Source organism: Hyperolius riggenbachi, chromosome 5 (genome assembly GCF_040937935.1).
Source record: "Hyperolius riggenbachi isolate aHypRig1 chromosome 5, aHypRig1.pri, whole genome shotgun sequence".
Taxonomy (NCBI): domain Eukaryota; kingdom Metazoa; phylum Chordata; class Amphibia; order Anura; family Hyperoliidae; genus Hyperolius; species Hyperolius riggenbachi.
In genome coordinates this window covers 32,654,643-32,675,114 of record NC_090650.1, presented here as the reverse complement: position 1 = coordinate 32,675,114, position 20,472 = coordinate 32,654,643, and the positions used below count along the sequence as shown (strand labels likewise).

Sequence of the window (20,472 nt, the reverse complement as noted above, 5' to 3'; positions counted from 1 at the left end):
CCCCCTATCTTAAGAAAATACAATCTCTCTTCTACTCCTTTATATGGAAGAATTCAGGACCCCGTATCTCGAGAACCACACTATACCGTCTCACTACAGATGGAGGCCTGGGTGTCCCTAATGTGGCAGCTTATTACAAAGCGGCACAAATAGCGCAACTCACATTATGGCATGAGGAAGACCGACCACCCATATGGTGTAACATTGAACACTGAGGCGCTACTCCTGACAATTCAGATCTACTGTTGTCCCTAATTTGTTGCCTGATGAAGCGGGTTTGACCTGCGAAACGCGTTGCATTTCTGTGTTTGGGGTACCGTATGAATAAATTGTTAATTTATACAAACAGTACTTCTTGTTTGCTTTTGGGAGGTAAGCCCACCACTTCCTCCAAGCATTTTTTAAGGATTTTATGTATTTTTATCCTACTGGCGCCTCTGTTCTACAACCAAACATTGAACACTCGATCTGCTCCCCCATGTCCCTCCGCAACCTTTTATGGCTTACAGCCGCGCAACGTAAACCTATTAAAAACCCACTCTTGATACATTCCCTAAAGGTTTGGAGTCAAGTTAGACATAAGGAAAAGCTACAATCCCCACACCTACCTCTCATGTCATTTTTAGGCCATCCTGACTTTCTTCCAGGTCTCCATAACCCCTCAGCCTTTGCGTGGTGGCAACAAAACAAACTAACCTCAATATATAGCTTAGTGACTGACAATTCTCCCAAATCCTTTGCTTACTTACAGGAGCACAAACAAATCCCAGACGCAGAGCTATTTCGATACCTGCAAATATCACATTTCATTAGGAAATATATTAGACCTCATGAATCCTTACTCACTAGAACCTGTTTCGAACATATCTGTGCCTCAAACCCAGGCGCCCCAGGACTTATCTCTATAAAAACGCAATCTCCCCCCACAATCTTCCCAAACCACAATATATTTCTAGATGGGAGAAAGACCTTAATATCACTCTAGATATCGAGGACCTGCAATATATGTGGAAGTGTACCCCAGCTGTCTCCATCAGTTCAGCCCTAGTAGAGGCACAATACAAAGTATTGCTTCGGTGGTATCCGACTCCAGACCGAATTGCAAAATTTAACCCGGGTCACAACGACTTGTGCTTTAGAGCATGTGGGCAAAAAGGCACTTTTCTACATATATGGTGGTCATGCCCAAAAGTACGCAGATTATGGAGTAGGGTATATCAGGTAATATATTCCTCAGTTAGATTACAGATCCCCAAGCTCCCCGAAGTGGCCTTACTGGGTATTAAACCCCCAGACATATCTAAAGACCAACATAAATTACTAATGCACATTTGTCTCGCTGCCAAACGTGTAATTGCCCGCTCTTGGAGATCCCCAGCTCTTCCTCTACACGCCTTTAAATGCAACCTTAGTCACGCCCTCTGTTTCGACAGAATGAAAGCTATAACAAATGACACTCTCCCACAGTTTGAAAAGGTCTGGAAACCTTACTTTGTACACTATGCCCATTGGCTTCCTGCGTCTTTCACAGCTGTATAATTTAATAAAGGCCTCCCTGGGCACCACCCATGCACTAAAATACAGCATCACGGTGGGATAGACACTGCTCGGCTCCACTCTCTTCTTATCCCTTCCCTCCTATCACCTTTCCCCCCTCTGTTTACTCTTCTCTCTCTCCTACCTCTCCCCTGATGGTCTCTGTCCCATCAGGATGATCCACTAAATAATGAAGTTAGCCATATAACACCTCTTATACTTCTGGAGTAGCCCATGGGTCAATTTCATAAGGCTAACTTTAACACCCTCTTGACCCCTGATCTACACAAAAATTCGACAGGTACAAACTGTCAAGATCATTGAGGCACCGCTTCTGTGCGGTGGTCTACTATTTTTAATATTATCCCATTAAGTTAACTGTTGACTGGGGATATCAGCAATTGTTGCCTTAGTGCTGCTGATATCCACAATGTTTATATATGTAATGTTTCCTGCCTTTGCAGATTCTGTTGTGCCTTAAACTGAATTTAAACTTGCGCTAAGTTGTTATCTGTAAAATGCACTTTGATATTGCACAGATGTATCGCTTTTTATATTCAAAACCAATAAAAACTTTTTGAGAATAAAATTTGCATACATTTGCATCAAGTCGGAAGAATTTGCATCTCTTTGATCATCCCTACTGCAGACATGCGACACAGCTATATCTATATTTTAAGTACGTGTTTGAGATGCCTCTGTTGTCTGGTGAGTAGTGTATATGTGTTACCACTGTGCTCAGCTGAGTACAGTAAACACGTGACCTGCTGCTGTGCCCGGGTGAGTATGTCACACGTGCCCTGCTGCTGTGCCTGGGTGAGTATGTCATACGTGACCTGCTGCTGTGCCTGGGTGAGTATGTCACACGTGCCCTGCTGCTGTGCCCGGCTGAGTATGTCACACGTGCCCTGCTGCTGTGCCCGGGTGAGTATGTCACATGTGCCCTGCTGCTGTGCCCGGGTGAGTATGTCACACGTGCCCTGCTGCTGTGCCCGGGTGAGTATGTCACACGTGCCCTGCTGCTGTGCCCGGGTGAGTATGTCACACGTGCCCTGCTGCTGTGCCCGGGTGAGTATGTCACACGTGCCCTGCTGCTGTGCCCGGATGAGTATGTCACACGTGCCCTGCTGCTGTGCCTGGCTGAGTATGTCACACGTGCCCTGCTGCTGTGCCCAGGTGAGTATGTCACACGTGCCCTGCTGCTGTGCCCGGGTGAGTATGTCACACGTGCCCTGCTGCTGTGCCCGGGTGAGTATGTCACATGTGACCTGCTACTGTGCCCGGGTGAGTATGTCACACGTGCCCTGCTGCTGTGCCCGGGTGAGTATGTCACACGTGCCCTGCTGCTGTGCCCGGGTGAGTATGTCACACGTGCCTTGCTGCTATGCCCAGTGAGTATGTCACACGTGCCCTGCTGCTGTGCCCGGGTGAGTATGTCACATGTGCCCTGCTGCTATGCCCAGTGAGTATGTCACACGTGCCCTGCTGCTGTGCCCGGGTGAGTATGTCACACGTGACCTGCTGCTGTGCCAGGATGAGTATGTCACACGTGCCCTGCTGCCGTGCCCCGGTGAGTATGTCACAAGTGACCTGCTGCTGTGCCCGGGTGAGTATGTCACACGTGCCCTGCTGCTGTGCCCGGGTGAGTATGTCACACGTGCCCTGCTGCTGTGCCCGGGTGAGTATGTCACACGTGCCCTGCTGCTGTGCCCGGGTGAGTATGTCACACGTGCCTTGCTGCTGTGCCTGGGTGAGTATGTCACACGTGCCCTGCTGCTGTGCCCGGGTGAGTATGTCACACGTGCCCTGCCTCTGTGCCCAGGTGAGTATGTCGCACGTGCCCTGCTGCTGTGCCCGGGTGAGTATGTCACACGTGCCCTGCTGCTGTGCCAGGATGAGTATGTCACACGTGCCCTGCTGCTGTGCCCAGGTGAGTATGTCACACGTGCCCTGCTGCTGTGCCAGGATGAGTATGTCACACGTGCCCTGCTGCTGTGCCCAGGTGAGTATGTCACACGTGCCCTGCTGCTGTGCCAGGATGAGTATGTCACACGTGCCCTGCTGCTGTGCCCAGGTGAGTATGTCACACGTGCCCTGCTGCTGTGCCCGGGTGAGTATGTCACACGTGCCTTGCTGCTGTGCCCGGGTGAGTATGTCACACGTGCCCTGCTGCTATGCCCAGTGAGTATGTCACACGTGCCCTGCTGCTGTGCCCGGGTGAGTATGTCACACGTGCCTTGCTGCTGTGCCTGGGTGAGTATGTCACACGTGCCCTGCTGCTGTGCCCGGGTGAGTATGTCACACGTGCCCTGCCTCTGTGCCCAGGTGAGTATGTCGCACGTGCCCTGCTGCTGTGCCCGGGTGAGTATGTCACACGTGCCCTGCTGCTGTGCCAGGATGAGTATGTCACACGTGCCCTGCTGCTGTGCCCAGGTGAGTATGTCACACGTGCCCTGCTGCTGTGCCAGGATGAGTATGTCACACGTGCCCTGCTGCTGTGCCCAGGTGAGTATGTCACACGTGCCCTGCTGCTGTGCCCGGGTGAGTATGTCACACGTGCCCTGCTGCTGTGTCCAGGTGAGTATGTCACACGTGCCCTGCTGCTGTGCCCGGGTGAGTATGTCACACGTGCCCTGCTGCTGTGCCCGGGTGAGTATGTCACACGTGCCCTGCTGCTGTGCCCGGGTGAGTATGTCACACGTGCCTTGCTGCTGTGCCTGGGTGAGTATGTCACACGTGCCCTGCTGCTGTGCCCGGGTGAGTATGTCACACGTGACCTGCTGCTGTGCCAGGGTGAGTATGTCACACGTGCCCTGCTGCCGTGCCCCGGTGAGTATGTCACACGTGCCCTGCTGCTGTGCCCGGGTGAGTATGTCACACGTGCCCTGCTGCTGTGCCCGGGTGAGTATGTCACACGTGCCTTGCTGCTGTGCCTGGGTGAGTATGTCACACGTGCCCTGCTGCTGTGCCCGGGTGAGTATGTCACACGTGCCCTGCCTCTGTGCCCAGGTGAGTATGTCGCACGTGCCCTGCTGCTGTGCCCGGGTGAGTATGTCACACGTGCCCTGCTGCTGTGCCAGGATGAGTATGTCACATGTGCCCTGCTGCTGTGCCCAGGTGAGTATGTCACACGTGCCCTGCTGCTGTGCCAGGATGAGTATGTCACACGTGCCCTGCTGCTGTGCCCAGGTGAGTATGTCACACGTGCCCTGCTGCTGTGCCAGGATGAGTATGTCACACGTGCCCTGCTGCTGTGCCCAGGTGAGTATGTCACACGTGCCCTGCTGCTGTGCCCGGGTGAGTATGTCACACGTGCCTTGCTGCTGTGCCCGGGTGAGTATGTCACACGTGCCCTGCTGCTGTGCCCAGGTGAGTATGTCACACGTGCCCTGCTGCCGTGCCCGGGTGAGTATGTCACACGTGCCCTGCTCCTGTGCCTGGGTGAGTATGTCACACGTGCCCTGCTGCTGTGCCCGGGTGAGTATGTCACACGTGACCTGCTGCTGTGCCTGGGTGAGTATGTCACACGTGCCCTGCCTCTGTGCCCAGGTGAGTATGTCACACGTGCCCTGCCTCTGTGCCCAGGTGAGTATGTCGCACGTGCCCTGCTGCTGTGCCCGGGTGAGTATGTCACACGTGACCTGCTGCTGTGCCCGGGTGAGTGTGTCACACGTGCCCTGCCTCTGTGCCCGGGTGAGTATGTCACACGTGCCCTGCCTCTGTGCCCGGGTGAGTATGTCACACGTGACCTGCTGCTGTGCCAGGATGAGTATGTCACACGTGCCCTGCCGCTGTGCCCGGATGAGTATGTCACACGTGCCCTGCCTCTGTGCCTAGGTGAGTATGTCACATGTGCCCTGCCTCTGTGCCCGGGTGAGTATGTCACATGTGCCCTGCCTCTGTGCCCAGGTGAGTATGTCACATGTGCCCTGCCTCTGTGCCCGGGTGAGTATGTCACACGTGACCTGCTGCTGTGCCAGGATGAGTATGTCACACGTGCCCTGCTGTTGTGCCCGGATGAGTATGTCACACCTGCCCTGCCTCTGTGCCTAGGTGAGTATGTCCCATGTGCCCTGCCTCTGTGCCCGGGTGAGTATGTCACATGTGCCCTGCCTCTGTGCCCAGGTGAGTATGTCACATGTGCCCTGCCTCTGTGCCCGGGTGAGTATGTCACACGTGCCCTGCCTCTGTGCCCAGGTGAGTATGTCACACGTGCCCTGCCTCTGTGCCCGGGTGAGTATGTCACACGTGCCCTGCCTCTGTGCCCGGGTGAGTATGTCACACGTGCCCTGCCTCTGTGCCCGGGTGAGTATGTCACACGTGACCTGCTGCTGTGCCAGGATGAGTATGTCACACGTGCCCTGCCTCTGTGCCTAGGTGAGTATGTCACATGTGCCCTGCCTCTGTGCCCGGGTGAGTATGTCACACGTGCCCTGCCTCTGTGCCCGGGTGAGTATGTCACACGTGCCCTGCCTCTGTGCCCGGGTGAGTATGTCACACGTGACCTGCTGCTGTGCCAGGATGAGTATGTCACACGTGCCCTGCCTCTGTGCCTAGGTGAGTATGTCACATGTGCCCTGCCTCTGTGCCCGGGTGAGTATTTCACATGTGCCCTGCCTCTGTGCCCGGGTGAGTATGTCACACGTGCCCTGCCTCTGTGCCCAGGTGAGTATGTCACACGTGCCCTGCCTCTGTGCCTAGGTGAGTATGTCACATGTGCCCTGCCTCTGTGCCCGGGTGAGTATGTCACACGTGCCCTGCCTCTGTGCCCAGGTGAGTATGTCACACGTGCCCTGCCTCTGTGCCTAGGTGAGTATGTCACATGTGCCCTGCCTCTGTGCCCGGGTGAGTATGTCACACGTTCCCTGCCTCTGTGCCCGGGTGAGTATGTCACACGTGCCCTGCCTCTGTGCCCGGGTGAGTATGTCACACGTGCCCTGCCTCTGTGCCCGGGTGAGTATGTCACACGTGACCTGCTGCTGTGCCAGGATGAGTATGTCACACGTGCCCTGCCTCTGTGCCTAGGTGAGTATGTCACATGTGCCCTGCCTCTGTGCCCGGGTGAGTATGTCACATGTGCCCTGCCTCTGTGCCCGGGTGAGTATGTCACACGTGCCCTGCCTCTGTGCCCAGGTGAGTATGTCACACGTGCCCTGCCTCTGTGCCTAGGTGAGTATGTCACACGTGCCCTGCTGCTGTGCCAGGATGAGTATGTCACACGTGCCCTGCTGCTGTGCCAGGATGAGTATGTCACACGTGCCCTGCTGCTGTGCCCAGGTGAGTATGTCACACGTGCCCTGCTGCTGTGCCCAGGTGAGTATGTCACACGTGCCCTGCTGCTGTGCCAGGATGAGTATGTAACACGTGCCCTGCTGCTGTGCCCGGGTGAGTATGTCACACGTGACCTGCTGCTGTGCCTGGATGAGCACACTACAGCCCTTATTTAATTCCCCTTTTCTCCTAAGTTTTCTCCTAGGAGATATTTTTTGATCTTCTGTTTCAAAACTATTTTTTTCTCTCTGCAATTGAAAAAGTACCAAAGTTAGACCAAGTTCTGTAAAAACTATTTTCTTACTTGTTGGTGACCTAAAAGGCATTTAAATGATAAGGTGTGAAAATATCAACTAGGAGAAAACTTAGGAGAAAAAGTGAATTGAATAAGGTTCTACATGTGTTAAACGCCATATTCGTGACTGAATATAGTACACTTGACACTTCCATGTTCCTGGGTGACTACAGTACATATCACATGCCACTGTGCCCAGGTGCCTACAGTACACATGGGATGCCACTGTGCTTAGGTGAGTATAATACATATCACATGAAACTGTGTCTGGGTGCCTACAATGCATATCACATGCCACTGTGCTCAGATGCCTACAGTACACATGGGGCTTGATTCACAAAACGGTGCTAACTGTTAGCACGCCTGTGAAAACCCCCTTAGCACGTCTAAATGAGCTTTTCGCGCGTAAAACTTTACGCGCGCACTGCACAGAGCGCAGGGCGCTCCGCGCGAAGTGCCCATTAAAGCCTATGGGACTTAGCACGCGCATAGGACTTTGCGCACAAAACTTTGTGCGCGATCTGATTGAGAAATCTGGTGCTAGCCTACTTAGCACCCTGGTTAGCACATCTAAAGACTTTAGACGTGCTAAGTAGGTTAGCACCGCTTTGTGAATCAAGCCCATGGTATGCCACTGTGCTTAGGTGAGTATAATACATATCACATGACACTATGCCCAGGTTAGTATAGTACACTTTTAATAGAGCAAAAAGCCTGGCACCAGATGCTCGTGGAGGAGCCGGCAGTATGAGTATTTGCACTTAGAATCTGAATATGCACCAAGACCAAGAGTGAGGCATTGTACCTTAAGGGCTGGTTCACACGGGCGTCTGCTGAGCTTTCACTTGGCGTCGCGTTCAAACGCCAGCGTTTAAAAGCTAGCTTTTGAAGGCTTTTTGGAAGCATTCAAGGCTAGCAGTACTGGTCTCTGCCATTGTTTCCTGGCGTTTACCGCCTCTGAAAGCAACATGTTGCTTTCGAGACTAGACACAACGCCAGGATCAACCGCTAGGCGTTTATGAAAGCCTGCAAAAGCCAGCCATAAATGCTCCCATGCACTTGAATGGGACGGCGGTAGATCCCAAAAAGTACCGCGTTAAACGCCGCAAAAGCATCTGTCTGAACCAGCCCTAAAACACACCTTTATTATCAGCTGGATACAAATACAGTGCTACGGTAAGCAGTGGGAGTGGAGTCAGATGGCCTGACAACTCTTTTGCAGCATTGCCGCTTTGTCAGAGGCCTGGCATACAAGTCTAATCATCGGTTATAAATGGCTTTTTATGCTGTCACACCAAAGTGAGGCATGGACAAAATTGACTGCCCAAGTGTGGCATCCTTGGCAATTAGCTCCACCTCCAGGTGTGGTCACTTGAGCAGCTCCAGCCACTCAGCAAGCCTTCCTGCTCATGATCTCACTCTCCATTGGGTATGAGCAGTCTAGGTGCTCGCCCTTGGCGACCCGCACCGATCCATTGTCAAGGTGATCATGTAGCCAAAGCCTACTTAATATATCAATGGAGAAACCTAAATACATCTAATTTACAACAGCTGCAGTTACAGCAAACAAAAATAATCCATCACCACGAAAAAGCTGTCTACACCCCCACTGCTTCCCACTGTATTTGTACAAAGCTGACAATAAAAATGCGTTTTTAATGGGCAATGAAATTCCACATAAACTGAAATAAATAAAATAGCTCATCCAATTTTTCATAAATCCAATGATTTATTTCTATTATTTTTAGTGTTCACTGTCAGATTTAAAGAGGTTCTCTTGCACTTTAAAAAAAATTATTCGTTAAAAGTTATTAGTCTAACTAGACGAATAGAAGTGCGGCTTCGTGCCCGTGGCCACGCGCGCCAGCGGGAGCTTACTGCGCAGGCGCAGTACAGGAAAACTTTGTACTGTGCTTGCGCAGTAAGCTCCTGCTGCCACGGCCACGCAGCCACACTTCTATTCGTCTATAGTGTCGAATAATTACACCGGTGCTGGCGGCGGGTGATCGGAGGACGACGGCATGGGGCATTCCAGCTGCAGGGGGCCTATAGAAGCCCCAGGTAAGTGGCAGTTTTTGTTTTTTAAAAGTGCAAGAGAACTCCTTGTACCTATTGCCGACCACGTCACGCCACTGACCGTGGCCGGCGGCGGCAGCCCCAGGACCTCCCAATGCCAATCGGCGTACAGTCCTGGGGCTTGCTTTTGCAGGAGATCGCGCGGTCGCTGCGTCTAATTACCATGTACAGCGCTGCGATCGAATGTACTGTACTGTCACCTCTGTAGGCAGGGACGTGATCGAACGTGATCGGCTGTCATAGGCTGAAGCCTATGACAGCTAATCACGCTGATTGGCTGGCGGGGGGAGGGAAGGGGAACAATTAAAAAAAAAACCTACAAATGTATTACAAAATAAAATAAATAAATATTTTTATAAAAATAAACAAACATCTGGGGAGCGATCAGACCCCACCAACAGAGAGCTCTGTTGGGGGGAAAAAAAGGGGGGGGGGGGAATCACTTGTGTGCTGTGTTGTGCGGCCCTGCAGCTTGGCCTTAAAGCTGCAGTGGCCTATTTTACAAAAAATGGCCCGGTCTTTAGGGGGTTTAACACTGTGGTCCTCAAGAGGTTAAGAGAAATGTGATGTAAAAAAAGAAATTATTTCTGCTGGTTTCCATCATTACTGTTTCTCTGTGATGCCAAAAGTGACATGACTTCTGCCCTTTTCTTTTTTCTTTTTTTTAACCCAGCTCAGTGTTAATTTACTGCTTTTTTTTACAGATTACTATCCCTGCCACAGCAAACATCACATAGATAACGGGGAGGGGTGGGGAGGTGTTTGTGGTCGAGGATGATTCCATTACCTGCTGGTCATAGTGTCCTTATCTTATCTGAAATGGGACGTTTTTTGTAATTTGCTTTCTGAGATGAGCTTGTTACTGTTCCTAAAAACTGCATAGTTCAGTAAAGGCTTACAGACCAGGTAAAAAAAAAAATAGGGGACATACAGGGACCTATTTTAGAAAAAGAGGTTTACATTTATATATTTAGGGTACTAAATATTTTTAGGCAATGTTTTATTTTTGGATGTTACAACCCCCTTTTAGGTACACTGCCTCACTCTTTTCCTTGGTGAGTACAGTACACATGTGATGCAGTGATTGTGCCCGGACACACATGGAGGAAGGAGGGGTCACTAGTGTGTATGACGTGCCACCATGTCAAGTAGCTAGAAGTAGCTGGAAGTCTGTTCTGGTTGTTGACAATATTTCTTCCTCTCCTCTTCATCTCATCTGCAGTTGCCGGAGGATGGTCGCCCTGGAGCACCTGGTCAGAATGTACTGCAAGCTGCGACTCTGGAATCCAAACGCGAAACCGCTCATGTTCTAACCCCGCCCCCTTGCATGGTGGCCCTGACTGCCGAGGACCTCGGATACAGACCAGAGAGTGCAATACACAGCCCTGCAGGGGTGAGCGATCACCAATGTCACATCATTCTGTCTCTATGAAACTCCAGCCAAGTGCAGAAAGCCTAGAGTGCATGTTGTCTACATTTCAGTATAGTTCCCAACTGTCCCTCTTCTGGAACCAAATCCCTCTGTCCCTGTTTCTTCCTCATTGTCCCTCTTTCAGGACTGATGTACAGATCTGTGAAAGTATATGTACTTTTCTACTGAATACAAGGGGGAAAGAGGCGCCCAAATGGTGATAAAACGTGTGTATGAAAAAAGGAGAACCATTGTTGTCATACTTAACGATATTTACTGTTGCAAAAAACAAACGAGATATAATAACGAAAAAATATTAACGTTAAATGTTGTTGCATTTTTCGTCAATACTGCTTAACCCAACTCTACCCTCACACAGAACCCTCCCCTGGTGGTGCCTACAACTAACCACTCCCCTAGTGGCACCTAACCCTAACCACCCCACTGGTGGTGCCTAACCCTAACCACCCCCCTGGTGGTGCCTAACCCTAACCAACCCCTGGTGGTGCCTTAAACTAACCACTCCCCTAGTGATGCCTAACACTAACCACCCCCCCGGTGGTGCCTAACCCTAACCACCTCCCCTGGTGTTGCCTAAAACTAACCGCCCCCTAGGTGATGCCTAACCTTAACCACTCCCCCTGGTGGTGCCTAACCCTAACCACTCCATCTGCAGAAACACCTTTTTACATATATTTACGATAATACCTTTGAAAACGTAAAATCTGTAGGTATTAACGAAATAATATGACAAAAACTATAAAGTTGTAAACTTCTAAAATGATAACTACCTCAAAAACTATAATGTTCTAATCTAAACAACATTTTTTGCAGCGCCCTTTTTTTGCTTTTTTCGCCATATTAACGATAATTGCATTAAAGTCTATGGTGGCGCCCTTTTCGTCCACCCTCAGACGGCGTCCTGTTTTCCTGCTACCGGATTAAACTGTGTAAAAACAGCTAAAAAAAAGGAAAAGGTTGAAAGGGTGGCTTACCTCAAATAACGACAAATTCGTATATAAGATTCACAAATTTTATCAACCACTAGGCAACGGCTTACGTAGTTCCTTGCCCACTTCCTCAGGCTAAATACAGTGCCAAAAATCTCAGCCTCTGTAAAGGTGCCCATACACTGGTCGATTTCAGCCATCAATCAACGGGCGATTTGACTACTCTGATCGAATCGGCTAGAAATTGATGCAACAGAAAGCATGATCGATCGGCCGATCAATTTCCAACCGATTTCGATTGATTTGCTAGATCGGTCTGGATGGAAAATCTAGGTCGATCGGCCACTGCAGCAGATCGATGGCCTGTAGGGTTGCATTGGATTGAATGGTGCAACACTGCATTTCATCGAATTTTCAATAGATTTCATTCTGAAATCTATTGGAAATCTGATCCTTGTGTGTTGATACATCAGATAGATTCCTGTCAGATTCGACCTGACAGGCATCTGACAGGAATCGATCTAATGGTCGAATCTGCTGCTAATCTATAAGTGTATGGCCACCTTAAAGGACGCCGACTCTAAACTTTATTCCCATCAATTAGATTGATATATTTCTTGTTTTCAAATGTTAAAATGAAGAACAACTACTGATGATAGAGAGGACCAGTGTGGTTTGAATGATAAAACAACATCTTTTGGTTCTGAATTCTTTGTGCATAGCAAGGGGTGTGGCCGGGGCATCGTTAGAGGTGTGGCAGGGGTGTGTCTTAAAGTGTCCCGCTTTCCTGTCTCAAAAAGTTGGGAGGTATACAAAATGTCAGCGTGTGTGTGTGCTTACAGTGTGTGTTCTATTTGTTAAGATATGTACACTGTATGTAGGTGTACATTGTATGTGTGCGTGCATGTGTACATTGTATGCATATACGCTGAATGTGTACAGTGCTTGTGCAGGACAGATCGCAATGTTATTTCTGCTCCCCCCCCCCACTCATGAGAATTTGCACATTTGTTTGCCAATCGTCCCCTTCCACGGCAACAGAATGTATCGTTAGCCTGAAGGCTAGTGATGTGTCTGTATAGCATCGTTCCCCCAATTTTCGCCAGAGGGATCATTGCCCAATCCTCGACGGGTGACAATTCTCACATGTGTGTACTTAGCTTTAGTCTTCAGATTTTTTTTTTTTTTTTTTTTAGACCAAAATCAATCGATCGCAAATGTTTAAATCCTATTGAATGTCTAAATTTGGACCCCCCAAAAAATTGTATAATGTATGGCCACCAGCTTAAAGGACATCTGATGTGAGAAGAATATGGAGGCTGCCATATTTATTTCCTTTTAAACAATACCAGTTGCCTGGTAGCCTTGCTGGTCTATTTGGCTGCAGTAGTGTCTGAATCACACCAGAAACAAGCATGCAGCTAATCTTGTCAGATCTGACAATAATGTCAGAAACATCTGATCTGCTTCATGCTTGTTCAGGGTCTGTGGCTAAAAGTATTAGAGGCAGAAGATCAGCAGGACAGTCAGGCAACTGGTATTGCTTAAAAGAAAATAAATATGGCTGCATCCATATAACTTTCACTTCAGTTGTCCTTTAAGGGCCCATTTCCACTTGTGCAGTGGGAATCGCCGCGGTAAAAATTTGCATGCGGATGCGACTTTCGCATGCGGTTGTATGCAAATTTTCATGCAAATTTTCATGGGAATTCGCATGGATGACGATGTATGCAAATTTAACCATGGCAGTGCCTGTGTGTTTTCCATTGATTCCATGCGAAATCGCATGCGAATTCGCATGAAAATTCGCATACCAAAACCGCATGTGAATTTCCTATTAAATACATTGTATGCGAATCGCATAGCGGTATGCGGTATGCGAATTCTGATGGCTCTGCCGTGCAGATTTTTTCTCCACAGAAAAACGCAAAGGAATCCTGACAAGTGGAAACAGTCCCATCCACTTGTATTGGCTATGCGAATTCACATGCGTCAAACGCATGCGAATTTGCGATAGTAGAAACGGGCCCTCAGTATGAGAGAATCTTTTTATGTATGTGTAAATTTGTTTTGCACCTTCTTGCACAAAGGGTCACAGTACCCCTCCTCTAGAAATATGGATATTAGTGATGGTCGTGTCTAGGAGAACTCATGGAGAAGCATGTGATTTGATTGATCAGCTGATATTTGCAAAGCTCTGATTTGCTGTGAGCACATCCTGCTGTAGCAAGTCAGAAACTTACATATCCATCACCTGACCAAACTGATCACATGATTCTCGATGAGTTCTTCTAGACATAACCATCACTAATGGAGAATTATCCATCACTAGGCATGATCAATGAGAAGCAAACCATTTCTCCTTGCATTCACATTTCTTGTAAATAATATACAACTTGAGACTGGACCAATCAGAATAACTTCCTGTTCATTTTTATTGGTCTGAGTTCAAGCTGCATAATATTTACATGAAATTTGAATGCAAGGGAAATGATTTGCATCTCATTAATCACCCCTATCCCTTACCCATCTGCATTACATAACATTGATATCCAGCTCATGTTGGATTTTGTTTTACTTGTATGATTGTAAGAGCGAGTTCTCCTGTTCCACAGACATGTGCCCGCCCAATATGATCTATCAGACGGTGGAGGAGTGTCGTAGTAGCGGTGGGGCGTGTCCTCGTATCTGCCTAGATCAGGCCGCTCTGGTGGAGTGCGCCTCCGCCTGCTATGAGGGCTGTTACTGCCCCGAGGGGCTCTTCCTGCAGAACAACAGCTGTGTGCCACAAGCCGAGTGCTCCTGTTACCACAAGGGGGAGCTCTACCAGCCAGGGGAGAATGTGACGCTGGACGCCTGTAATAACTGGTGACTATAACATAGCTGATATATTATTTTTATCCTTACATGTGACTTTCTATGATGCCTGAACTACAGTGAGTGTTCTTTAATTCTGTTTCCTGTCTGTCCAGCAACTGCGTGTCTGGCGGGATGGTCTGCACTGCGGAGCCCTGTCCAGGTGAGGTTCTCTCTCTGCCCCGGAGGAGGCTGTCATACAATACTCATGCACACACAGCCAGCTCACAGTAAACACTGCCTTATTAAAACAGAAGGTATTTGTGATAATTCAGCTTGAAGTGAGCAACTGTGGTTTCCCATGATGCATCACTTCTGATTATGCAAATCATCTCTTCATACCCCTGAAAAAAAGGCACACATCCAGAACCGCTGGTGTATAGCGAGTCTCTGGCATACATACAAATTTGGGTGCGGGCGTAATTGAAAAAAGAAAAAAACAGTAAAGGGAACATTTTAGAGCAGTGGTAGAATATCGGTGAACTTACCAATATTCTACAACAATACTTCTACAACTGAAACAATGGGAATATTTGCTGATATTTCACGATGACCCAACCTCTCACACACAACCCTCCTCTGGTGGACTAATATATACCCCTTCCCCGGCAACTAATAACCCTTCCCTGGCAACTAATAACCCTCCCCTGGCAACTAATAACCCTCCCCTGGGCAACTAATATCCCTCCCCCCGGCAACTAATATCTCTCCCCCCGGCATCTAATAACCCTCCCCCCAGCAACTAATAACCCTCCCCTGGGCAACTAATATTCCCCTCCTGGGCAACTAATAACCCCCCCCCCCCCCCCCGGGAACTAATATTTCTCCCCCCCCCAGCATCTAATAACCCTCCCCCCGGCAACTAATAACCCTCCCCTGGGCAACTAATAACCCTCCCCTGGGCAACTAATAACCCTCCCCCGGCAACTAATAACCCTCCCTCCAGCAACTAATAACCCTCCCCCGGCAACTAATAACCCTCCTTCCAGGCAACTAATAACCCTCCCCCTAGCAACTATTATCCCTCCCCCGGGCAACTAATTACTCTCCCCCTAGCAACTAATAATCCTCCCCCCAGCAACTAATAACCCTCCCCGGCAACTAATAACCCTCCCCCCGGCAACTAAAATCCCTCCCCCCAGCAATTACTAACCCTCCCCCCGGGCAACTAATAACCCTCCCCCCGGCAACTAATATTCCTTCCAGCAGCAACTAATAACCCTCCCCCCAGCAACTAATAACCCTCCTGGGCAACTAATAACCCTCATCTGGACAACTAATAACCCTCTCCCCGACAACTAATATCCCTCCCACCAGCAACTACTAACCCTCCCCCCAGGCAACTAATAACCCTCCCCCCAGCAACTATTATCCCTCCCCCAGGCAACTAATAACCCTTGCCCCGATAACTAATAACCCTCCCCCCAGCAACTAATATCCCTCTCCCCAGCAACTAATAGCCCTCCCACAAGCAACTAATAGCCCTCCTCCCAGCAACTAATAACCCTCCCTCCGGCAACTAATAGCCCTCCCCCCAGCAACAAATAACCCTCCACGGCAACTAATAACCCTCCCCTGGGCAAATAATAACCCTCCCCCGGCAACTAATATCCCTCCCCCAACAACTACTAACCCTCCCCTCAGCAACTAATGAGACTTCTTCAGAGACCAGCTGGTCTCTGAGGAAGCAAGCAAGGCTCATGAAATGGCTGTCGGGCCGCCAACACACTTGCATGTGTCTGTTTGCTTTGGCATTGAATTAAAGTGATGAAAGCTTCTGCAACTTAGCTGGTTCTTTTCCTCTGGAAGATTGTATAATATGAGGTAGGTTTGTAATGTATGCACCATTGTCACCTCCTGCTCCTCTGGCAGTGGACTGTGGATGGAGTGACTGGACTCCTTGGAGTACCTGCAGCAGAACGTGTAACGTGGGCACTAGACGGCGCTATCGATCAGGGACCAACCCGCCAGCAGCATTCGGAGGCCACCAGTGTGAGGGCTCCAATGTGGCGATCGAGTTCTGCAGTCTTCAGCCGTGTAAAGGTGAGGAGGCAGCTGGTGGAGGGGAAGGGGTGATATTGTCTCTAACAATGCAGCATGTTGACCCCCCCCCCATACTCTACAATCTCTTTTCAGGGTCCCCCGGAGACTGGAGTCCCTGGTCTGAATGTTCTGTGCCTTGCGGGGGAGGATACCGGAACCGCAGCCGGGTCAGCGTGGTGCTGCGGCGTATCGAGTTCTCCACGTGTAACCTGCATGCGTGTTCTGGTGAGGAGAGTGCCTGGGGGCTCACTGCTGTGTGATAGGGTTAATTTCCCTCTGCAGTTTTATTGTGCTATAAAGCTAAGCACACTCCTTCAGTTTTGGTCACTGACTGACTATGGCTTCAAATGACTAAGACTTGATTGGTAAAAATTAACCACTTTATACACTATTAGTGTATCTCCGTCCTCTGTGACTTCATCTAAGCCACGAGGACGTAGATATAAGTCATGTAGCTGAAGCGAAGCTGTGCACGATTGGGCTTGCTCTTGTGCAAAACTTCCAGCACTATCTGCTGCAGCACTAATTGGTGAAAATGAATATACAGGTAGTCCCCGACTTACGAACGCCCGACTTACGAACGACCCGCCAATACGAACGGCATGGATTCTGTGTTTCCATGGGAACAAGTAAAAAAAAGATTTTTTAAATTGGACTTGTAGTTTTTGAGAAAATCGATTTTAAAAAATTCAAAAAACAGGTACAAAGGGCAGAGGTGGCAGAGAGGGAGACAATGGAGGCACAGGAAAGCACAGAGGAGGTACAGGGGACAGAGATGGCACAATGTTCCAACTTAAGAACAGATTTAAGTGAAGAACGAACCTACAGTCTCTATCTTGTTCGTTAACCGGGGACCACCTGTACGTTCCCTGAGCCAATAAGATTGATTTTTACCATTAAAAATACTTTTATTTTCTCACTTCATAATGAAAAATACACACTGTAGCATTATTTCAAAATCAATTTTTGACCAAAAAGGGGGTCAAAACTTGGGGGGTCGGCTTGTATGCGAGTCTTTCCTGGTGGTCGGGTGGTCCGCGCCTCCCTCCCTGCTCCCCCCGCAGCCGCCGCTGCTATTACCTGCTTAGGCAGCGGCCGCTTCCTAATCCGCGTTCCCCTCACATGTTGCATATAAGTGCGCGCTGCTGCTGTGACGTTGCAGGGGGCAGGAAAGAGCGGTTCCCCTGGTAACGGCGATATAGATCGCCGTCACAGGGAGCCGCACTCTTTCCTGCCCCCTGCATTGTCACAGCAGCAGCGTCGGGCGCGCTGCTGTGATGCACTTATATGCAACATGAGAGAGGAACGCGGATTAGAGGAAGCCGCTGCCTAAACAGGTAATAGCAGCAGCGGCCGCGGGGGGAGCGGGGAGGGGGGAGCGCTATACTGGCAACTACCTACCTATACTGGGCACTATACTAGCTATACTGGGCACTATACTAGCTATACTGGACACTACCTACCTATACTGGGCACTATACTGGCTAAACTGGGCACTTTATTAGCCATACTGGGGCACTATACTAGCCATACTGGGGCACTATACTAGCTAAACTGGGCACTATACTAGCTAAACTGGGCACTTTACCAGCTATACTAGGCACTTTACTAGCTATACTGGGCACTATACTAGCTATACTGGACACTACCTACCTATACTGGGCACTATAATGGCTATACTGGGCACTATACTAGCTATACTGGGCACTATACTAGCTATACTGGGCACTTTACTAGCTATACTGGGCACTTTACTAGCTATACTGGGCACTTTACTAGCTATACTGGGCACTATACTAGCTATACTGGGCACTATACTAGCTATACTGGGCACTATACTAGCTATACTGAGCACTATACTAGCTAAACTGGGCACTATACTAGCTATACTGAGGCACTACCTACCCATACTGGGCACTATACTAGCTATACTGGGACACACTGGGGGGCTGCACCAATCCAGAATTTCCAGCTTATATGGGGGTCAATCATTTTTCCCTGGTTTTTCAGGGAAAAGTTGGGGGGTCGGCTTATATGCGGGTCGGCTTATATGCGAGTATATACGGTATGCTCACTATAAATTGTGACAGGAACATAATCTAAGTTTTGTGATGAACAGTAGAAATAGCCAAATAAAATTTGTGTTTTTATCTACAATAGTGCTTTTTATTTTTAAACTGGAATTGGTAGAACAGAGAAATAATGTTTTTTATTTTTTTTTCTCTCTTTCCCATAGAAAACAAAATTGATTGAGGTAAAAAGTGCCATACAATGAAAGGTGTTATAAGTAGGGATAAAGTTATCGCTGTTTAAATAGGGACATACAGATACAGTGGTGTGAAAAACTATTTGCCCCCTTCCTGATTTCTTATTCTTTTGCATGTTTGTCACACTTAAATGTTTCTGCTCATCAAAAACCGTTAACTATTAGTCAAAGATAACATAATTGAACACAAAATACACTTTTAAATGATGGTTTTTATTATTTAGTGAGAAAAAAACCTCCAAATCTACATGGCCCTGTGTGAAAAAGTGATTGCCCCCCTTGTTAAAAAATAACTTAACTGTGGTTTATCACACCTGAGTTCAATTTCTGTAGTCGCCCCCAGGCCTGATTACTGCCACACCTGTTTCAATCAAGAAATCACTTAAATAGGAGCTATCTGACACAGAGAAGTAGACCAAAAGCACCTCAAAAGCTAGATATCATGCCAAGATCCAAAGAAATTCAGGAACAAATGAGAAAACAAAAGTAATTGAGATCTATCAGTCTGGTAAAGGTTATAAAGCCATTTCTAAAGCTTTGGGACTCCAGCGAACCACAGTGAGAGCCATTATCCACAAATGGCAAAAACATGGAACAGTGATGAACCTTCCCAGGAGTGGCCGGCCGACCAAAATTACCCCAAGGGCGCAAAGAAAACTCATCCGAGAGGCCACAAAAGACCACAGGACAACATCTAAAGAACTGCAGGCCTCACTTGCCTCAATTAAGGTCAGTGTTCACGACTCCACCATAAGAAAGAGACTGGGGAAAAATGGCCTGCATGGCAGATATCCAAGGCGCAAACCACTTTTAAGCAAAAAGAACATTAAGGCTCGTCTCAATTTTGCTAAAAAACATCTCAATGATTGCCAAGACTGTTAGGAAAATACCTTGTGGACCGACGAGACAAAAGTTGAACTTTTTGGAAGGTGCGTGTCCTGGTAGATCTGGCGTAGAAGTAACACAGAATTTTAGCAAAAGAACATCATACCAACAGTAAAATATGGTGGTGGTAGTGTGATGGTCTGGTTTTTTTTTGCTGCTTCAGGACCTGGAAGGCTTGCTGTGATAGATGGAACCATGAATTCTACTGTCTACCAAAAAATCCTGAAGGAGAATGTCCAGCCATCTGTTCGTCAAGTCAAGCTGAAGCGATCTTGGGTGCTGCAGCAGGACAATGACCCAAAACACACCAGCAAATCCACCTCTGAATGGCTGAAGAAAAACAAAATTAAGTTTTTGGAGTGGCCTAGTCAAAGTCCTGACCTGAATCCTATTGAGATGTTGTGGCATGACCTTAAAAAGGCGGTTCATGCTAGAAACCCTCAAATAAAGCTGAATTACAACAATTCTGCAAAGATGAGTGGGTCAAAATTCCTCCAGAGCGCTGTAAAAGACTCGTTGCAAGTTATCGCAAACGCTTGATTGCAGTTATTGCTGCTAAGGGTGGCCCAACCAGTTATTAGGTTCAGGGGGCAATTTCTTTTTCACACAGGGCCATGTAGGTTTTGAGTTTTTTTCTCACTAAATAATAAAAACCATCATTTAAAACTGCATTTTGTGTTCAATTATTTTATCTCTGACTAATAGTTAACGTTTTTTGATGAGCAGAAACATTTAAGTGTGACAAACTTGCAAAAGAATAAGAAATCAGGAAGGGGGCAAATAGTTTTTCACACCACTGTAAGTGTATTGTGTGTACCCCAAAAGATGCCTTTTTTGGGGTACACACAATACATTTATGTGTTTGAATTTGACAGTTATCGTG

At 48.3% G+C, this 20,472-nt stretch overlaps 2 protein-coding genes across 6 annotated transcripts in view; one reads left to right on the top strand and one right to left on the bottom strand.

Annotated features, from left to right (window-relative positions):
* LOC137518095 (SCO-spondin-like) overlaps positions 1-20,472 on the top strand; it is a 296,678-nt gene that overhangs the window by 149,142 nt on the left and 127,064 nt on the right. For all 3 annotated transcript variants that reach the window (XM_068235412.1, XM_068235411.1, XM_068235413.1), the window contains 5 exons: positions 10,401-10,571; positions 14,155-14,407; positions 14,512-14,558; positions 16,268-16,438; positions 16,532-16,663. In XM_068235412.1, coding sequence (XP_068091513.1) covers positions 10,401-10,571; positions 14,155-14,407; positions 14,512-14,558; positions 16,268-16,438; positions 16,532-16,663 — 774 coding nt within the window. The remainder of the gene's footprint in view (positions 1-10,400; positions 10,572-14,154; positions 14,408-14,511; positions 14,559-16,267; positions 16,439-16,531; positions 16,664-20,472) is intronic.
* The window catches only part of LOC137518100 (uncharacterized), a 266,833-nt gene that overhangs the window by 182,096 nt on the left and 64,265 nt on the right, over positions 1-20,472 (bottom strand). The window lies entirely within an intron of this gene.